At 35.6% G+C, this 16158-nt stretch overlaps 1 protein-coding gene and 1 long non-coding RNA gene across 4 annotated transcripts in view; one reads left to right on the top strand and one right to left on the bottom strand.

Moving 5' to 3' along the window:
• Window positions 1–809: 809 nt before the first annotated feature.
• Window positions 810–4095, bottom strand: LOC135157160 (uncharacterized). The gene is made up of 3 exons (XR_010296209.1): window positions 3755–4095; window positions 2318–2408; window positions 810–1433 (listed from the first exon to the last, which is right to left on the bottom strand). It is a non-coding gene; the product is annotated as an uncharacterized LOC135157160 (long non-coding RNA).
• A 2133-nt stretch (window positions 4096–6228) lies between these two features.
• LOC129280722 (uncharacterized) overlaps window positions 6229–16158 on the top strand; it is a 40298-nt gene continuing 30368 nt past the window's right edge. Inside the window, exons 1-3 of one of the 3 annotated variants that reach the window (XM_064111883.1) lie at window positions 6229–6591; window positions 7298–7585; window positions 14979–15178. In XM_064111883.1, coding sequence (XP_063967953.1) covers window positions 7324–7585; window positions 14979–15178 — 462 coding nt within the window. In that variant the 5' untranslated portion in view covers window positions 6229–6591; window positions 7298–7323. Of the gene's footprint in view, window positions 6719–7297; window positions 7586–14978; window positions 15179–16158 lie in introns of all 3 variants that reach the window. The other 2 variants (XM_064111882.1, XM_064111884.1) reach the window with 2 other exon arrangements.

The raw sequence follows: 16158 nt of genomic DNA, 5'->3' as shown, positions 1-16158 counted from the left end.
TAATCTCTCTTCAGCTCTCTCTGTGCCATATCGCACTCTCATTATTAAACCACACACACAACTCTTTCTCTTATATTTTCCACCTCTCAGCTCTTCTCGCAATTCATTAAAAAAAGAAAATACACTGGGTGATTCTAACTTTGGCGTTGGTGTTCGTAGCACAATTTAGTTCTTCCTTCCTCCAAAACCTAATGTGAGTTTACAAAAATAATCCAAATCACATTAATAGCTCAACATCAAGTGAGATGAATCTATGAATCAATTTGATTGTAATTTTGGTGCTGTGATGATGATGTAAAACTTGTAAGACGCCACACCAAAAGTTCAACAGCAAACTTGAAATCACCCATGTATCTTTCTCATTAAAAAAAAATATATATTTAGAAATTCTCTATCACATCTACATAACAGCCATGGATCAAAAATTCTTTAAGGGGGGGGGGGGTCTTTTGCCCTCCACGTTAAAGGTCCTGGTTCTCAAAAGGATTGTTTTCTATTTTATTTTCAAATTTAATCATTTTTTTTAAACATCTTTATATATTATTTGTTATGTTTTTTAATGGGGGTGATTTTTACAGAGAAAACCTGCAACTACCACCCCCTCCAACCTTGATCCATGGCTGCAAAATGTAGGTCTCATTACTCTTAAATTTACGCTGCTTGTTCACTATTGCTCGTCCATTAATTCTACTAGTACTTTCAGTGTCTCCTCAAATATCTTGATTCACCTAAACTCTCAGCTAAAAGAATTATAGAAGACTTATTAATTCAGTGACAATGACAAAATTATAATTTCAATTCATTTTATTCCAAATACATAAATCAGGTAACAATTATTTTCCTCTTGAGTTTAAAGATCAAATTTTGATCAGAGCTCGTTCCCATCTGCTTAAGATGAAATGGTGTGAAAGAGACTACTGTCCTCACAAACACAGATGCAATGTCACATGCCCCCCCCCCCCCGAATTCATTGATCATTATTTTTGTTAAAAATTCTTCATTGCCAAAATTGTTACACAATTTCATGTACATATTATAGTGCTGAATTATCATATTTATTCCTCATTACTGTTATGTCATCGTAATGAATTTATTATTCTAAGTATTATTATCATAAACATCATCATTAACTACATCCATATTTGTAAAAACTACTGCTACAATCAGCAAGGATAATTACCCCTAAAATAACCCTATCCCTCTTTGTGGGTTTTGTTTGGTCAGTGGTGAGGGGGAAGCGGTTACAATACTCTATTGTAAATACATGCAGTAATTCAGTTTGATATAGGATGTTTGGCATATTGTCAATGCATTATTCCCTAATTCTTCCACCAGAAAATTATTATTGGAATTAAACAAACAAACCCTTAATTTGGTCTTGTATTTCTTGAGTCTCTAAAACAAAGGATGTGAAGCAGAGTCATGTTCCATGTCTGTTGAAAAAAAAAACACACAAAAAGACAGAAATGTTAGCAATTCAATCAAGCCATCATCAAAATAAAAAGAAATAAAAAAATATATAAAAGCTTAATGAAATCACAAGCCGAATGAGTCGCCTTTACAAAATCTGGTGTGGATTGAAGAATTCATGAGTGGGTAGGAAGCAAATAAATTGATTACAAATGACTTTCCACTTGATTAGCCTATAGTATAGTATATTCTGATTTTCTTATTTAATTTTGACAAGCTAGATCTACCGGTAGGTGATATTAATTGTCCCGTGAAAATATGACAGGTGAAAATGAAAATGGAGCCTGTCAAAACGACTCCAGTCTAGTCTCTGAGCTGATTTTCTTTTCATTTACTCAATAAAACTTAGATCTTGGTCTACCGTGTGAGCCCCCCCCCCCCCCCCCCCAAAAAAAAGGGACACCTCACAAAACCCTAATTTAAGGTAAAAATATGTCATGAACGCATATTATATACCACTAGAAAGAGCATATTCTCCCAAATAATTTGATATCATATTCATGGTTGGATAGTCAGCATGTATTCTTTGCAGAGATGTAGATTTTGATTTGCACCGAAATAAGGCATGGCTAAAATTAATGACTCCAGATGCCAATGATGTCAAAATCTATGAGTTAGCAAAATTTCAAAGAAATTAATTTGTGTATTGACACTAAAAAGAATTTACTAAACAATTATCTTGTAAATTATTGAACATGGGTATTGAAATTTGAAATGGGTTTTAATATAACCATTGTAGGATTATGAAATCATTGACATCTGGAATCATTCTTGGATAAAGTCGTTTGGTATGTAAATACATGAAGTCATTCAGTTTGATATATAGGATGATTATTGTTTTTTTTACCTTTTTGAATCAGGAGGGTCCTGCAGCTTAATTTGGTCTTGTAATTCTTGAGTCTTTAAAAGAGGATGTGAAGCAGCATCATGTTCTATGTCTGTTGATTAAAACAATACACAGACAGAAATGTTAGCAATACAAGCTATTGTAAAAAAAAAAACATAACACTTGGACTATAGCGTATATATCTAGATCTAGTCATAGACTCTGACGTACATAGATCTGGAACTAAATAGATCTAGATCTACATCAAAAGTAGATCTAAATTTCATATTTGTTAAACCTACTATTCTGCGAACTTTCAATGTTATTGAATTTGAATCATACAAGTGTTACTTAGATCTAGACTAAAGCTGTCTTGACCTAGTGTCTTTAAAATAGTTTCATGACATTTGCTCTGATGACAAGTGCTCCGATGGAAAATCTGCACGTTAGGCCAAACAAAAGCTAACCTCCAAAATTAAATAAACCCTGGCCTTTGGCCTTAACTTAAGACCCTGACTGAAATAATACTAAGCCTATATATAGATTCTACAGGTCGCTTTGACTTTGTTGTAGGCCTAGATCCAAGTCTAGTCTAGGTCTATATTCCTATAACAAGTTAGACCTATTAAAGCTAGATAGGCTGGGAGGTAGAAATGTTTTCTTTTAGCTTTAGCCAAGACCTGTAATCAGATCTACCGATGAATTAGGCCCAACTTAGACTAGATCTCTACTCCCCTCTCTAGATCTATGTTGCCGAGTCCGAGGCTGTCCGAAGTGGCGACGTGCAGACCCCGGGGTAGGCCCTACGTCTAACTCTAAGTTAGATTAACTTAGACTTGGTCTAGATCTAGATCAAGGCGGTAGGCCCAACTTTCAAGTTTAAAAAAATAAAAGGAAACATAAGAACTAGTGTAGTACCGTATTATTAGTAGAAATAAGTTTGGGAAAAACATCTTTTTTTACAAAATGATCGAGGACTAGACTCTAGTCTAGATCTACTCTAGAGGCTACGGTCCTATTGTCTTGATAATGATATGTGAATTCAAAGGGACGGGTTAATGGAGTGAATGTCTTTCTAAACTCAATATGTCTAGCCTAAACGTTATCTAGATTATAGTTCTTTTCATGCCTGCTGAGATCTTCGGTAGGAATCGAAATTTCAGAGAAACTCTCGCCCGAAAGTCTGGCGTGAATTGAATATACGAGGTCTCAAATGTTAGCAGATGGAGATTTACATCAAGTACCGGTAATATAGGCTTTATAGCCACCATTTTTAGCTCACGACGATGGAAATAGTTTTGAGTTTTCGCAAGTCGTTTGCTTCCTAATTGTTCACTTTTTATAAACAAAAATTAATTCACGTTATACCCAGACATCTAAAGATCCCATATAACATCAGATCTTTTGATTTATTTTTGTAAATGAATTAAAATTCAGCGTTAATCTGACAGTACTCACCGAAAATCTTTCAAGGAAATAACCTTCTTCTGTGCGGGTGACGTCACCTTTCAGCCCCTGATTAAGCCGAAGTGACGATAGGGGTCAAATTATGACGTACGAATTTCAATAGAAAAATACATTATTCATGAGGTAATGTCCAATCAAATCACAGTATCTTGCGAATACGCAAAGAAAAAATAAATGATTCATTAGCAATATGCAAATGGGGGCTTAGGATTCGGTTCAAATGTCTCCCAGGAGGTGTGGCCAAAAGTGGTACAAAATACGCTTATCACCATGGAGCTTCTATGGAGTATCTGTACGTTATATGCAAATGTTATTTAAATGAGACTTTTCCGCGGGTGCTACCTTTCCGTCTATACGTATTTATTTGTCTATGGTTTTGGTCAAGGAAACGTACGCTTTTTAATTCTTAAAAAAGCTTAATTTTCTCACCTCATTATGATGGAATTTTTTTCACAACAAAAGAAAGAAGAATATGTTCTTTATTCATTTAGTAGACTTACTTCTAACATACTCGAAGTTATAGGCTACAGCCGCTACAGTAAAACTAACAGTTCGTTTTCTTGTGTAAATAGATTGTATAATGACGTGGTATACATGTATATTATATTTTTGTGAAGTTATTACTGCTTGCATACAATGTAGGGCCTACGCATATTTTGTTTTATCATTAATTTTCTTTCTATAATTATGTTGTACTAAAAAAAAAATGATTGATTGATTGATTGATTGATTGATTCATTCATTTATCGACCCATTGATTGAATTGATGATTAATTGGTTGGTTTGATAGACAAGAATGTTGGTAATTTTGCTTTGATCTTGGCGGTATTAAAACTACATTGAAAAATGAACACACCACCATTTGATTTACATAAACTATTGAACAGCGTTTTTCATTTTGATTGTCACAATATAATCTTTTCATCGACATTACACGTTGTACTTTAATAAACAGTTCAACATTTGTTACTCGTAAACCTCCATTTCCATAGTCTTGATACATTGTCTTTCTTTTTATCTTATCTTGTCCATTTCAAATGAATTCGAATGTGATTCTTTCTATTTCCACATAAACCCACTTCGGGACCACAATCAAAGATGAGACATGCATAAATCAATTTTGAAAGTGCATAAGTTTTTAGAAGATGAATTTTCCCTAATATGGTCAAATCTCTTTGATTCCACCAACTCAATTTCATTTTGCTTAATATTTCTTTGTAGTTCATTTCTTCTTTAACCTTCACATCCATGGTAAAATATATTCCAAAAATATTCACTACGTTTTGTAATATACCTACTTGAAACTAAGTTACGGGGGCTTGCCTCTCATACAAGCTTTGCTTTTCTTGGCAAGCCCCTCCGTTCTGTTTTATATCATATAGTCATTATAGTCAGTTACTTTAGTTCGCATTAGTTCTCATTGTTTATACCTTACTCCGATTGATGTTGTACTCCCGGTTGTACTTCAAATTTGACTATGTATTGTTTGATTTTGTTGTGCTTTGTGAACGGAAAATGAATAAATCTAAATCTAAATCTACTTTAACCATATTCCGGACAGAGTCCTGGTTTGTGCTGATGGTTCCTAATCTCATTAAATTTGTTTTATCCTTGTTTAATATGAGACCACTTAATTTACCAAAAACATCAAAAAGTAATTCAAGTTTTTTAAGGACCGTTCATCTCGTACAAAAATCGATACTTCATCAGCGTACAGCACTTGTTTAACTTCATTCTGAGGCAATGAAATACCCCTAACCCCTGTACCATTTCTTATAACATTTGCAAATAAAGTAATTCAATAGATAATATAAAAAATGTAAGGCGAGAGGGGATGTCCCTGCGTGTCTTACTCCCCTCTGTAGGCCTATATCAAAATAACCAGTTGTGAAGCCACCATTCATAAGACAACTACATGCTCCACTATACAAAATTTGATCCACTGTCGCACAGATACACCAAATCCAAAGATTTTTAATACCTTTTGTGTAAACTCATGCGATACAGAGTCAAATGCTTTTTCAAAATCCACAGCTAATAAATAGCCTTTTAATTATATTGTTATTCAAAGCCTGAAATAAAATATCATCAATAAGACGAACTGCTTCGCCTATATGTTTATGTGATGCAGCTAGACAATTCACCTTTATCAACAGCTTCATTTAAACAATCAACCATAGATCATCAATTACACAGTGACACCAAAAAGTGGAGTAGAATTGATTGAGAGGTTCATTGATTGACTGATTGATAGGTTGATTGATTGACTGATTGATTGATTGAACATGATTAATTGATTGATTGAACACGATTGATTGATTGATTGGTTAATTGATTGACTGACTGATTGATTGATTGAATATGATTAATTGATTGATTGAACACGATTGATTGATTGATTGATTGGTTGATTGATTTGATTGATTGATTGATTTGATTGATTGATTGATTGATTGATTCGGACTGATTGATTGGTTGGTTGATTGATTGATTGATGATTGATTGATATTTCTCCGGGATTCATTTCGTATAAAATATAGGGTAAGCCTGAGGGTTGCAAGCTAGGGTAAGGTTTACTTACGGTGAAATCCAGGGTTGAACTTCGTTGAAGTTGGTCATTCCATGGAACTAACCGGGCTAACACATACATGCAGTCAGTGCATAGCTCTATGGTCAGTGTGTGGAATACAGAGGCAGCCAGGTCCAGGAGCGGCAGGAGCAATCGCTGGAGCAAAATTGAGCCGATCGCACCTGCAGGCCGATTGCGTAACAACAGAGCTTGTTTATACGGTGTATCGGGAGTCATCATCATGATCATGTAGAACAAGGTCGGGAACAAGTTGCACATTAAAATTACATTATTTGGTACGTCTGGAAGAGAAACGCAGTTACTGGATAACTATAATAAAGCGAATAGATGTAGAAAATTAGATACATGACTTAAACCTTATAAAGGTAAGTTTATCATGACTTTAGTACGAGAGAGAGGCAAACCGGTATGTTTGTCTTTGCTTGGGCCCCCGTGAGTGTGAGTGCGAAGACGGTGCGTGCCGAATGCCTGGGATAGGGCCAGGCCGAGACCATCGGCGGTGGTGAGATCGTGAGCCCCGTTCGTTTTAAATTTAAGCTCTGAGTGACTGTTTGTGATACTGAGACTGCCTGGGTCCAGGGTTTAATTTAAACTCGACTTCAGAATACGGGCCTACGTTTCTAACGTTACACTACAGTAATTATACAAATTAAAGTCAAATAGATTCGATATCATGTCTTTCGAGGAAATTATTAGTAATGAAACCTGAGGGCCACTTTCTATCAAATACGTAATAGAAAATTGCCCCCGAGAAAAAAGTTACTATTCTATAAGACTATATCTCTTCATTACCCATAGATCTAGTTTTTGCTAGATCCTCAAAAGACATGTAGTGTATAGTATACATGTACTTTTAAGATGCGCTGTAAGAGCCAATGCGACAAACTTGATAACTTGTAAGAGATATTTAGACAAATGATTTAATTTTAACTTGTGTCTCATAGGAAATTAAAGCGGGACTATCGCAATCATGAGCTCGGCAGGCGACAGCCACGATGGATTGACCAAGAAGAAAAAGAAGAAAACTGGCAAAGTATTTCCCCTCGGTACTCTGGAGAAGACAACAACCGGCCTCAAAGAATTCTTCTTGAACAAGGAAGAGGACGGAGAGAAACTAGTGGCGAAAGAAAACACTTATGAGTTCCCATTTAGCTTTGTCAGCGATTCTACTTGTAGCTCAGAAAAGCACAAAAATCTCAATTGTACCAAAAGACAAAATCATGGAACTTCAGGTAAGAAATATTACTAGTTATCACTCAGGGGCATGAAAGATCTTTTTTTTAATTGACTTATTTCAGCTTTTTTTGCAAAGCTTATTTTCAGCTTTTTGTGTTGTTTGCGCAAAAGTATGACATATTGATCAGAATTTCTTGAAATAAAATTAGAAAAAATTACATGAATATCTAATATTTTCCACTTCCTTTATTTAGATTTCATTTTTTGTCTCACCTGCATAGCAGAGTGAGACTATAGGCGCCGCTTTTCCGACGGCGACGGCGGCGGCGACGGCGGCGGCGGCGGCGGCGTCAACACCAAATCTTAACCTGAGGTTAAGTTTTTGAAATGACAGCATAACTTAGAAAGTATATGGACCTAGTTCATGAAACTTGGCCATAAGGTTAATCAAGTATTACTGAACATCCTGCCTGAGTTTCATGTCACATGACCAAGGTCAAAGGTCATTTAGGGTCAATGAACTTAGACCATGTTGGGGGAATCAACATCAAAATCTTAACCTAAGGTTAAGTTTTTGAAATGTCATCATAACTTAGAAAATATATGGACCTAGTTCATGAAACTTATACATAAGGTTAATCAAGTATCACTGAACATCCTGCATGAGTTTCACATCACATGACCAAGGTCAAAGGTCATTTAGGGTCAATGAACTTTGGCCGAATTGGGGGTATCTGTTGAATTACCATCATAACTTTGAAAGTTTATGGATCTGATTCATGAAACTTGGACATAATAGTAATCAAGTATTACTGAACATCCTGTGCAAGTTTCAGGTCACATGATCAAGGTCAAAGGTCATTTAGGGTCAATGAACTTTGGCCAAATTGGGGTATTTGTTGAATTACAGCCATAAATTTGAAAGTGTGTTGGTCTAGTTCATAAAACTTGGACATAATAGTAATCAAGTATCACTGAACATCCTGTGCGAGTTTCAGGTCACATGATCAAGGTCAAAGGTCATGTAAGGTCAAAGAACTTTGGCCACGTTGGGGGTATTTGTTGAATTGCCATCATATCTCTATAAGTGTATTGGTCTAGTTCATAAAACGTGGAAATAAGAGTAACCAAGTATCACTGAACATCTTGTGCGAGTTATAGTAGTTTTCAAAATCAGCACTGCTGCTATATTGAATCGCGTGATGCAGGTGAGACGGCCAGAGGCATTCCACTTGTTTATATTTGATATTGGTTTGTCTTTGATTTACAAACTTGATTGGATTCTTGTTCATTTGATTGTAAAAATTATTTAGAGCTAATTCTCATTCATTCATTGATCGTTTGGTGTAATTTATTTAATTTCATTTATTTATTCAATTTCTTTTAATAATTTAGATTGCTAGATTATGGTTCTTGATACATGTAGTTCTGTAAAACATTTGCCTGTATAGATGAAAAGAGAAATTGATTGGTTTGAATGTAATTTGTTAATTTGTTATGAATAAATCTCAATGTTGTTATAATTTTTCTTCATACTTCATGCCATTCATTTCATACCATGAATGAATCATTCATTACATCATAAATGTATGATGTAAAATTCTGCAAACTGGTGTCTGTATTCTATGCATGTAAGTACTACATGTAAATACATTTTCATTCTTTTTTCTTGCACTTAAAAATATGTAATTTTTGTAAGAGTGTGTTGGCCTGTCAGGGAGACTAAACCTGGGTGTTTGCTACTTCCAATTTATGAATCATATAAAACTAGAAAATAAATGTGGACAGTGGGCATTTTTTGCCCAAATCGCCCCTAACATTCCTGAAATTGAATGTTTTGGTGCGACCATCTTTTCTGAAGTCACTTCAAAATCAAGATCTGCCATATCTATAACAAAATCATCAGAAATGCTTTTACCGCTTTATTGCACCAGAAAATAGCCCTTGACGTGGAAGAAATAGCTAGCCCCCACAATTAAGCAATTGCCCCAATGAGGGGGGGGGGGGGGGAAGATAGCTCCTAAAATGGACATTACAATTATGTGTCTGGATGTATCACAAAGGTCTTGATCCAAAGAGTAATGTATTGTTTAGCCAAGGGATAATTTTATTATTTAAATGGATTTTAATTTTTTAGCATCATTTCTATCAGGAAATCAATTTTACGAAATTTTTTTTTTTTTTTTCTGATGCTGTAAGAATTATTTTCATTGAGAGTGTTTACATTGGAAGACCTTATATGTTTTTTATGTTTTATTAATGGGATGGATAGCTTTCTAAAAAATATTGCACCTCTAACACCTTATTCAACTTTAGATGAAATCATCATTTATGGAATTGGTTGTTTTATGAGTTATAACTATTATGGTACCATTATTCCAAATTAAAGGGGAAGTTCACCCTGACAAAAAGTTTATTGTAAAAATAGCAGAAAAAATAATATTGCAGGTTTGAGAAAAATCCATCGAAGAATAAAAAAGTTATTAGAATTTTAATTATTTGATTTTTGACGTCATATGCGAGCAGCTTTGCTACATATAGACACATCAACGAAATGTCACTTTCTCAGAAATTTGAAAATGGTTTTACTCTACCTTCAGTATATAGACAAATCATTTCACACCCGTTTCTAAAACGAAAACAAAAATAAGTCATCACTAACCATTAACAAATTAAAATTTGTTCATTTATATTACATAAAATATGGGCCAGCTGCTCGTTTATGACGTCACATATCCAAAACTTTAAACTCTAATAACTTTTTTTAATAATCTTTAGGGCCTAATGGATTTCCCCCAATCCATCACCAATATTTTTTTTATCATTTTTTTCTGCTATTTTGACAACAAACCTTTCTTCAGGGTGAACTTCCCCTTTAAACCTATCCAGCTTAGTTGCATATTCATATTACAAGCAATTATAAATACACATGTATGTAATGCATTTTCGAAAGAGATATTTGTTTGTATTATCTAAAGCACAGTCCTCTTGAGGGACTAATGTAATGTTGCCTCCCAATGTAGAACACAAAACACCAAGGCCAACTGGTTCATTCAAATGCAGCGTCCTCTAGTCTTAAGGTTGAATTTATGTATATCAAGGCTTCCCTCCAGTAATTATTTAATAGCAACGAAGCCCACCCCGCATTGTGGTCAGCAGGCACAGTTCGGTTTTCGTAATTCGCATAGTGCAGAGTCTGAAGTAATGAGACTAGATTCACTATGTACTCTGTGTCTACCTCTTATTTGTCACAGAGAATTTGGAGTCTTGATTAGTGTCATATATTAGTCTGTACTTGCAGACTTAAATCCTTCCACCCTTACTATAAAAGGGACTCTACAGCTCAGAGCATGAGCTTACAGTGGGGGGTTTCACAAAAGAACAAATGAAACATTGATCGGTCGGTTTGAAACTGTTGAAGCGAAGAGTGTTGTCCGGAGTACTGCTTATCCTCTCTTTGTTGTTGGGTCACAATGGAGCTCCATGCTTATTTCAATGGAGGCTTTTGCATCACGTATGTGTATCATAGTGACCCATATTGTCTATGATGTAGAGGGTTATGGGTTCCAATCTGAACCATTCTGTCATTTTCAGAATTTTTTAAAATCCAAATTGTGCTGCACTCAACCCTGGTTGATAGGTAAATGGGTACCGGTACCTCACAGGAATTCTTTGAAATGCTTGCGCGCTGTGCAGTAAAAGGCTGCAGGATAATGCCAGGGTAATATTGATGAAAAAAAAAACACATGTGATATATTCACATTTCAACAACTGTTTGATATTAAAAAATGCAAAATCGAACAAAATGTGAACTGTTAACTCAAACTTATGTCTTTTAATATCTGATTGTTATGATTCCAGGGAAACCCAGCTCCTGTGTCAAATTCTTTAGAAAGATGGTACATCTAAACCCCAGTACATCTAAACGAAAGTTAAAATTAGTAAAATTACATTCAGATTTGATCCTATATTAAGTTGAAAGCAGTATAAGTTACATGTAGGTATTAGGGGTAAACACTATGAAGACAAAATATTTGTTAAGTACCAGTTTAAGGAGTAATTTGTTTTCCACATCACACATTGAATTATCTGGCCGACACGAACCATGTCTGTTATTGATTATTTGCTGAGCTAGTACAATAGTTTCCATTATTGTTTGTTTACATTGTTCAGTTTGTTTGGTTTCAAATGTGAAAACTAAATGAAAAAGTACAGCCTCAAAACACCAGCCTCAAAACACCAAATCGTATGGTTGTTGAATGCATCACAAAAAAGAAAGAAAGATGATTTTCCATGTACATGCACATGTAGGTGTGGTAAATATTAAAACACGTAGAATAAGATTGAGACTTGCTGATTTAGCTGTAATAAACACTTTCCATACATGTACATGTAAACCCCGGGGGGGCCACTTCCATTGACGAGTGGATACCATGCGCGACCATGGGGTCTCGAAAAGCACCCTAAACACGTATTTTCCATATTCTGAAAATGCACCCCTTAACAAGTATTGGCGTGTGAAACACTACCCTTAACAAGTATTGGAAACAAAACGATAATCTTGACAAGTATTCCCTGAAATGAACCCCTAAACAAGTACAGGAATATTTTATTGATATGTCACGGGTCCTTCGAACGGTCGTCGGTTTTACCTTTACACATCATTTGGTTTCCACCTTCCACACCTCGCGCAAATCGGACTCTAAACACGTAGTGTTGGGGCAAAAAGAACATCCTTTATAAAACATTTAAATTTTGTTTCATCATCCCCGCAAATTTGACCCTAAACACGTAACTTTCCTATAGCGAAATAGATACCCTTTTTTCATTTTTTTAGTGTTTTTGACACCCTTATCACGTTACGTACGTAACGTGCCCTATCTTGAAAAAGACATCCTTTTTACGTGTTTTTTTGGTCGCGCATGGTATCCACTCGTCAATGTAAGTGGCCCCCCCGGGATGTAAACCCCAGGATGTGAGTGGGTTCATGCAGTCTCCAACAGGTTTAAGACTCCTTTTCTCCATTTTACAATAATCATTATTTTACAAAAAAAAGTTTTTAAATGTTTGTTAACTCTCGTTCGTGATTTTTCATGTTTAATACCGTACATGTACTTAAAATCATGTAGATATGAATTTTGTTAAGTTGATTAAATTGATTGATTAAAACTCATATTCGGTCTGTACCCCACCCCCTTCCCTCCTTGTCCCATCCTCTCTTTCTCCCCCCCCCCTCTCTCCCTCTCCCTCTCTCTACCTCTCTCTCCCCCTGTCTTCTTTCTTTTGCCCCCTCTCTCCCTCTCCCATCATGAGCTCTCTACCTTTCTTTATTTCTCTAGTGCTACTGTATATTATGCTTGCACTTAATAATACTATTGAAATAGAGTCATACATATGTACATGTAGCTATGATGATTAATGCACACTTCATTTGTTCATTGAATAGCATCTACATGTATAATATTGATTGAAATTCAACTTCAATGTTCAAGTGAATTGTTTGTTTAGCATACAACCAACAAAACCTATTGGGCATTGGTATATACATGTTATATTGAGCCCATTTTAATGGGCAATGTACCGGTATACAAGATTGTGTATTATCTACATGTATTTCTTTGCATTAATCACCATCTCATTTTTTTTCTTTGTTTCACTTTAAACACAAAACTTATAACTTTAATTAATTTTATTGTGTTTGTTTAGTGTGTTTGGTAATTGAATTGCTGTGTCTGTGTATATATTTCTTAATATTAATTGACATTTTTCTCAGATCTCACACACTAACAGCAAATTATAAAGCAATTCTATTTTTATCTTGTATCATTCCAGACATGTAATCACTCTGATTCATATTCCCGGAGGGGCCACTTCCATTGACGAGTGGATACCATGCACGACCAAAAAAACACGTAAAAAGGATGTCTTTTTCAAGATAGGGCACGTTACGTACGTAACGTGATAAGGGTGTCTAAAACACAAAAATAATGAAAAAAGGGTATCTATTTCGATGGGAAAGCTACGAGTTTAGGGTCAAATTTGCGGAGATGATAAAACAAAATTAAAATGTTTTAAAAAGGATGTCCTTTTTGCCCCAACACTACGTGTTTAGGGTTCGATTTGCGCGAGGTGTGGAAGGTGGGGCCGTACTCAACCAAATGGTGTGTAAAGGTAAAACCGACGACCGACGGACCCGTGACCTAACAATAAAAAATCGCTGTACTTGTTTAAGGGTTCATTTCAGGGAATATACTTGCTAAGAGTATCGTTTTGTTTCCAATACTTGTTAAGGGTAGGGTTTCAGACGCCAATACTTGTTAAGGGGTGCATTTTCAGAATATGGAAAATATGTGTTTAGGGTGCTTTTCGAGACCCCATGGTCGCGCATGGTATCCACTCGTCAATGGAAGTGGCCCCCCCGGGTTCATATTGCAATTTCAATAAATCAATTGTAATTCCTTGATCTTTCAAAGTCATCTAATCAATTTCAAGTGTGCTACATACCTTAGAAATTATCAGTTGGTTTGGTAGAGTTTGAATTAATATCAAACTTAAAAACAAACTGTATTTGCAATTGATTGCAGATATGATTTCTTGCAAGAACCCTTTCTTTGAGACCTCACTGGTTTGAATTATCTTTAATTCCAATTGCCTATCTCTACTTACAATATTAGCGGAAAGAAAAGATTGATACAGAGTACAAAGTACATGTAGCCAGAGTATAGGCCCGTTTTATAACCACTCACTCTGCATTTTATGGAAGAGTACATCAGGGGTCCATAACACAAAGTTTAGCAATGATCGTAGAACAATTGTCTACATACGCTTGATTCCATTGACTACAATGTAAAAACAATCGTAAAAATCAAGCGTACGATTTATCGCTATTGTGTTACAGGATCCAGATATTCTTTATTTCTTCATGATAACTTCACAATTCAGGAGCACATGTGAATATGTCAGAGTCTTTCCAGGAAGGCCTAAAAACAACATTATTTGCTGTAACTCAGTTGACTGACCGTAGTAAAGTCTGCTGACTTTCATTTGTTTTAATTCAAATTTGACCCTCAAAATTAAAAATGTGCCAACCAACCCTATTTTTCACTCAGTTTTCTACATTTTTCATTTTTTTAAAAATAAATAAAGGTCATAAAAATTTGGCAAATGATGCTCAAGGTAAAAAAATTCTGTCCATATTGTTTTATAGCAGAAGAAACTTGTGACCAAAAGATTTAAACAACTCTCAATCTCTTATAAAAATAGGTCTAGACTCTTTCATATCATACCTTGAAAAAATACTGACCGACCAAGCATAATTTTTTCCTACTGTTATGGCAAACAATAGTTTTTAGGCCTAATTATGAAAATTAATGTAATGAACAGAATTTGAGAATAGAAAATAACCTTTGCCTCCCCATATTTTCAGGAACTAATCTTCATAACCCTTAGCCGATGGAATCGATCCAGACATCATATCAGGTCCCAACAACCCCAACGTGGCTAATGCCGAGCTGATTGGCTACTTTGGCCACCTGTCGAGATCACCTGACCCCAACATCAAGGTCGATGTTGATTACCTGGAGCTGATCCTAAAGAGGGGTGCGGATATCAACACGGCTGATCAGTATGGACAGACGGTGCTGCATGAGGTAAGTTTGAAAGACTATCTAGCTTCGATTAGTGGGGATGGTTTTCTCCTTGAGATAATGTCTTTTGTAGCAGGTTTACAGTATTACTGTACATAGAACCCAGGTGGGCGCTCTGGAGTTTATTCAGATGTGCTGCTTAGGTAACCTCCTTTTCAGACCCATTGTCGGTTCCTGAGACCCCCATTTCAGGGTTTCATCGGGCACTCCCCTATCGAAAGTATAAGTTGTATAATTGGATAACGTGTGCCATGTACATATATAACTTGTGCCTTTTCTGTCTTGAAAATACAGGCTTCATGTACATGTTATAATTGGAAAGGTTCAGCTCCTCTAAACTTGTCTAATGGTATATTGAGGCATTATATACATGTATCTATGATTGAACTTCAAAATGATCTCTTCTAGGGGTATTTTACAGAGAGTAAATTATGACTGAAAGTGATGCTCAAGTTTCATTTCACGCATGAATTATAACATGTATTTCATTGATGAATACACAGTGTCCCATGGGTTTGATCGTAAAACCAATGCGGTGATGAGTTGGGCACCTTCTCAGTAGTAAGAGCCTGGGCCTTCCTGCAGGAATCCGACTAGTGGCTTTGTATTAGCCATCCTCACATCTACTCCTAGAGAAAAGAATGGGAATGCGAGAAAACCACTATGGCCCGTAATTCTGAAGTCAGGTTTAACTTAAATAGACCATGGTCTAACTCTGTGCTAAAATTATGGAAAGCCAAACATGTCAAAATTTTGTTTACATTGCATGTTTCTTGTGTTTACTGCGCTCTTTCCTAACTCAAGAATGTTGAAGAAAACTACCTTACTTATCCTTCCGAAACAGTTAGGAATGATTTGATAGAAAAATGAGCGGATACATTGGAATTATACTGTTAGAGATTTATGCCACAATTGGCTATCCATAGGTAAACCACAACTTTATACCAGAGTTTAAATTAAACCCGACTTCAGAATATTGGCCT

This window comes from Lytechinus pictus, chromosome 17, assembly GCF_037042905.1.
Source record: "Lytechinus pictus isolate F3 Inbred chromosome 17, Lp3.0, whole genome shotgun sequence".
Lineage (NCBI taxonomy): Eukaryota > Metazoa > Echinodermata > Echinoidea > Temnopleuroida > Toxopneustidae > Lytechinus > Lytechinus pictus.
Note: the sequence above shows the minus strand (reverse complement) of the source record. Positions and strands in the feature narration are given on the sequence as shown.